Source organism: Typha latifolia, chromosome 14 (assembly GCF_019914945.1).
Source record: "Typha latifolia isolate L0001 chromosome 14, TyphaL0001v2, whole genome shotgun sequence".
In the NCBI taxonomy this organism is placed as follows: domain Eukaryota; kingdom Viridiplantae; phylum Streptophyta; class Magnoliopsida; order Poales; family Typhaceae; genus Typha; species Typha latifolia.
Window position 1 is genome coordinate 4,055,194 of NC_133099.1, and position 5,951 is coordinate 4,061,144.

At 35.8% G+C, this 5,951-nt stretch overlaps 1 protein-coding gene across 1 annotated transcript; it reads right to left on the bottom strand.

Moving 5' to 3' along the window:
* Positions 1–207: 207 nt before the first annotated feature.
* On the bottom strand, positions 208–5,503 carry LOC140800661 (L-gulonolactone oxidase 2-like). Its single transcript, XM_073155429.1, has 3 exons — positions 4,761–5,503; positions 2,870–3,125; positions 208–1,147 (listed from the first exon to the last, which is right to left on the bottom strand). The coding sequence occupies exons 1-3, from the start codon at positions 5,442–5,444 to the stop codon at positions 333–335; spliced, it is 1,755 nt and encodes a 584-aa protein (XP_073011530.1). The 5' UTR covers positions 5,445–5,503; the 3' UTR covers positions 208–332.
* Positions 5,504–5,951: the final 448 nt, after the last annotated feature.

The window sequence follows — 5,951 nt, forward strand, 5'->3', positions numbered from 1 at the left end:
GCATCGGTTAAGACATCATTTGGCTTCCACTTCTATATCTCTCAAAGAAAGAAATAAAGAAAAAGAAAAGAAAGCTACAAAATACAAACCAACACTTTTATATATCATTCATTTGTGAAGATGTACCTCTCACTAATATCATATCAGATTTCTAAATTAATCCAAAAGTTATTATATAGCAAAGCAACAATATATAATACTATTATATAACCAAACACTCATTTATAAACATAGATTTTCTTTGTCCACAGACTTTTCCATAACAAAAAAAAAAATCACACATATACAAACACATGGATCTTACTATAGTAGGTTTGTGAAACGATTTTTCTTCATGCTTTCAAGTAAGTGCACACCCTTGCATCCTTGTAAACTTTTCCAGGCTGGCAAAAGTATCTATTACTAGGAGCACAATGCTTGTCCTCGGAACAAATACATAGCCCTTCCAATGCACAACCCTCTTTTGTTATGCTTGTTCTCCCATTTATTCCAAGCACTTGGTCACTCCACTCACTTGAAAATAACCCATTAGGATCATACTTCTCTTTCACCTTTACAAACTCCCCACTCTTCGCATACTTTTTTATCACTCCGTCAAACGCAAGGTTGCGATTCTTCCCCCAATGTGGAAGCCCATCATATTTGAATAACGCCATCTGCTCAATCTCTTCTATCACATCTTCATAAAGCCTCGGAGCCATCGGATCATGACTTCTATAATAAGTTATGTCGAAGTCTAACATGTCCTCCTGCTTACCTAAATATGCGGTCGACGCCTTGACGTAGCGCATGAGGATCCCATTATAGAGCTCGACACCACAAAGGGCTTTTGGGTTCATGTCACGGAGTTTTTGGATATCAAGAATAAAGTTCTTAACTTTGGAGAGTGCAATGCTGATGGTTGTCTGGTGGAAGAATTCGCCTTTGATTCTTGGATCCCAAGGGCAAGCAGTGAGGAGAGCATCCTCTGGGCTGGTGATGCAACCCCCTGAGGATTGCATCCGATTTTGGTAGCCAATCACCGGATAGCCCGTGAATAAAATGCCATTGTTTGTTAAGCCATATCTACTGAGGGCGATCGCAGAGTTCGTCAGAGAGGCATCGGCGCATTTGCCGTCGCCATTGCGGGTGGCCTCCAAGCCTTCCTCTTCATGTATTTGGGTTTGAGAAAATAGTCAAGATAAAATTTAGATAGAAGTTGCATAATATTTTAGAGAGACATGTCCATAGATTAGATGTCCTTTATTTAGGTGCAATGCACCATCTAAATTTATTATAACAAATATCATAGTTAACAATGTCATACGACGCCATATTCATATTTTCTTATTCTTACTTAGAGGGGGAAGAGAGGAGAGGCTATTTAATGATGTTTAAGATCAATATAGATATCTATCGAATACCCTAAAAGCAAATAGCATGAGCACTGTTTTAGAAACATCAATTGTTTTGATATTTTGCCTTAATCTTACCCCATCTTCATATTTTAACAACCAAAAACTTAGAGTTAAAGTTACACCTTCTATTCTAATATAGCAATCAAACACACACACATACACACACAAAAAAAAACCATGATTGAAGATTACTCTATAACACTTTTTTTAATTTATCAATATTCAACCAAACAGGTAGTTCACTACGATATTTTTATTATTTATAATCTGATTTACTTCAAATATATTCGACCTTCGAAGCTAAATTTTAAGTCAACCAAGGTCCAAATATTCATTACATGCTATACTTTTATTATTGATATATCGATTTTATTTTCAGTTTTTGACCAAGAAACTTTGAGATCTAAGTCAACTCGGTCAGACAAAATTCATCAGCTTAGGATGAGGGTATTCTCGTAGTATCATAAAAGTGATGTTTTTTTTCCTATTTATACTCCTCCAGAGTTTATTATTTCATATTTGTATATATGTATACCTTTTTGCAACTATAAGTTTAATAATTAAATAGGGAAAAGAGTCAAATATTTTCTTAACGGAGAGAAATGTAAGCATACAATAATAAAGGATAATTTCATCATTAAGAAATTAGATACGAGGGTAGAGTGTAACCGGATTAAATTATCATAATTTAGTACAATTTTTTTTGACTTATTGCTTTAGAATAAAATTATTATATTTTTAATTTCATAGTATACCAGTTATCCATTAGGAATCCAAGTACGATCTATTATCGGATTGAATTTGAATTCATTGTAAGTCTGACATAATATGATAATAAATATATTAAATATAAATATTTTAATTATCTATCTATTTAAAATCTGATTCGATTACACTCTTATTTGAGAGTATCAAGTAAAAAAACTAATAAAGGTTTTAAGACACAAATATGAAATAATATTTAAAGAGGAATTTTATCAAAATAATATAAACACCCTTACATAGATTTGCTAGAGTTTGGGGTGAAAACGAGTCAGAATCCATATCCATATTTCCTTTCTTCAGATATAAATATGAATGAGGATAATAAATAGATAAGAATCACTATTTGCTAAACTTAACCACGAATATGTATTGAATATTGTTGAATAATATTTGAAACCTATAAAAAAATTAATAAATATCTCTTAACTCATCCGTATCAGTACAGATTAATTATTCGGATATAAATAAGAAAATCTCAATCCATTCGACAAAGCTCGAATATGGGACCAAATCAAGTAGGATTTTATCTAACCCGTTTTCACCCCTACCTAGAATCATAGAGTGAGCGAGTAAATCTAACGAGACTGAGTATGAACATAATTATAAATTTTCTTATGACAGCTTTGTCAATAATGAATTTTTCTCAACAAATATTATTTCCCCCTAGAAGGGGGGAGGAAAAAAAACTCTTGATGACAAAATGGTACCTGTTAGTCTAGTAGCTGCTATTACCAGTGTTGCAGTAGATCGGAAGCCAATGAAATCAAAAAGCCCATTGCCTGAGGCATTGATGGGAACGCGATCGTCGATACGGTAGAGGGCTTTCCGGTGGCCAGGAAACCATGCAACGTCGGCAAACTCATGCTCGTCGCCGAAGGTGACGACTGATTCTGCTAAGTTCGAGTCACTGCGTTTGGAGAAGGTAATTGAACGCTTGAATAATGGTTGTAATACAAATGTCACCTGAAATTACCAAAGGAATGGATTGAATAAGCCATTGTTTAGCACTAGTTTTAACTAGGGATGAGAGACTTCTTTCAAGTGAGATAGTGGTTAGTGGGTGGGAGGAGGGAACCCAAAGAGGTGAGGTAGGGGCAAATTTTATGAACAGAAAATTAATATATAAAAGCATGCAGATTTATAAAATATTAATTACTAACAATAATTTATAATTGTCCATGATGAGTTCTTCTCTTGTGGAGTCATTAAATGACAATTTCATCTTTTAAATTATATTAAAATTTAAAATTCAAATCCTTACACGTAAGTAAGAATTGCAAACGATCAGTCGCCGTCTTCTTAAGCGTAAATGATGATTCCCACCAAGAATTTGATCAAAATAATTTTAGTAATTCTAAGTTGAGGAACATTTGGTTGTTAGAAAGTAAAGAAAAAAAGTTATTATTTTTTAAAACTTCTCTACTTTAAATATTTAATTATAAATAAAAAATCGACAATCCTTATCTAGCAAAAAGTAGCTCAACTTTTTCATTTTGACTTATTTCCTTATCAAACAACCATAATACAAAACCTATGTAAATTGTAAAAGCTTTGGGCTACACGGGTTAGTGAAAGATTTAACGGGGGTCCAAATTGTAAAATTACATAGATTGAGAGGCCAAATTGCAAAATTACATAGGTATTTCTCTAATTTGGTGCTAATGCAAATCTCTTATACTTGTCAAGATTTTTAAGACAATTGAAGTGAAACTCAAGGGTTAAATAATACATATAAGTTATTCATATGGTATTTATAACTCGCATTATAGGGGTTAAGTTATATAGTATATTTAGTCACGGACCGCAGTCAAATGCAATACTTAAAGAAAAAAAAAAAAAATTTTAAAAACTTCTCTACTCTAAATATTTAATTATAAAAAATAAATGGAAAAAAAGACATCCTTACCTAGCAAAAAGTAACTCAACTTCTTCATTTGGACTTATTTCCTTATCTAACAACTATAATACAAAACCTAGGCAAATTATAAGAGGGGTCCAAACAAGGCCTAAGAAATTGTCAAATGTAATATATTCCAAATTCCAGCCATGTATCTGTGATTGCTAATTACTTTAAAAAAAGTTACAAATAACACACTATATTTTGACTATATTTATATATAGTTATTTACACTTAGATTTCTTGAATAGTTATCCAATTCCACATTTTAATTTTTGTCCAAGCTAGTTATAGTTTAATTTGATTTTATAATTAAGTTAACCCCATAATCGAGTTAAATTATATCTCTTTTTTTTATAGAAAATAGAAGGTTTTATTTATAAATGACAAAAGGAGAGAGCTTAAAATATCATATAATGAAAATTAGGGTGTTTTTATAATTTTATTATTATTAAAGACGTTGACCTCGGGAATAACACTATCATCACCTCTATTTAATTCAACAGAAATACATAGAAATGCATATGCAGAGGGAGAGGAAACAAGATAACAATTATATATATATATATATATATATATATATATATATATAATTGTTACAGAAAACTTTCATAATTGCCACAAATTGAGAGTCGAAATATTTTAGTGATAATAATAATATCTTAAAAGTATATACCCGATGACAAGGGACGACTACGTACCTGAGAAATGACTCCAAGAACCCCAAGAGAAACCTTAACCGCATCCATGTCAGGGTCAGTAACGTCCAACACCCTAACCTTCGCGTACCCTTCCTCCGCCGGCGCCGGCGTGACGATCCTAATCCCGACGACGTACTCATGCACGGCGCTCCCCTTCCCCGTTAGAGAGCTCCCGTGCGCGCCGGTCCCCAGCATCCCGCCGACCGTCAACCCCCACCAGTAGGGCGCGTAGGGCAGCGCCAGCCCGGCCTTCGCCGCCGCCTCGATCAAATCCTTCAGCACCACTCCGCTCTCAACCACGGCCGTCATCTCGTCCGCGTCCACGCTGACGATACGGTTGAGGCGCCTCGTACTAACGATAACGCCGTCTTCCCCTCCGGGGCAAGCTATCTTCGGAATGCTATGAGAGTACCTCGTCGCCGCCTTCATCTTCTTCCCGCGAGCCGCGGCGTCCGCCACCGCCGCGACCAGCTCCTCCTCGGTGGCCGGGAACACGGCGGCCGCGGCGCGGCAGGTGGAGCGGTCGGGGAAGGCACCGTAGGCGTTGCTGACAGTGCAACTGGTTGTGCCCGAGGAGCACACTATCGTGTCCGGTGGCGGGCTCGGAGAGGCAAGATTGGCCAAAAGTAGGAAACCCAGAAGGAGAGTAACTGTGGTGAATTCTTGCATTGCGTTGCTGTTCATCGTCTAAGTGGAGTCGCCACTACTATAAATGAGTGAGAGTTTGGCGTCGTGGCACTAATAGTTGAAGATATATCGAGGATCTAGCTTTCTACTCCACCGACCTTATATTCCATGGGCGACAACTATGCTGGATATCGACGTTGTATAGTGGGCATGGGTGGAAGAAGGCTTAAGTTCAGACCTACCTACCTACCAAGGCTTGGGATTCCGCCCTGGCCCAATGGGAAGTTGTTCTATGAATAATACTCCACTTCAAGCTTAAGCTTGCCTTTCTTCTGAGATAATTAAAAAGAGTGAGTGCAATAGTGTTGCTTCGGATTCCGATTTATTAGCTTATTGTACTCATATACTACTATAACACTCAACTATTGCTTAGGATTAGGAATGAAAACGGATCTGATAGGTGCTAAACATTAAATTCAGTAAGTTATCACGATTAATTTGACTAATATAATACCAACATTTTGTGTTTATTGTATTATAAACCCAATTTTTTTTTTCGTTCTC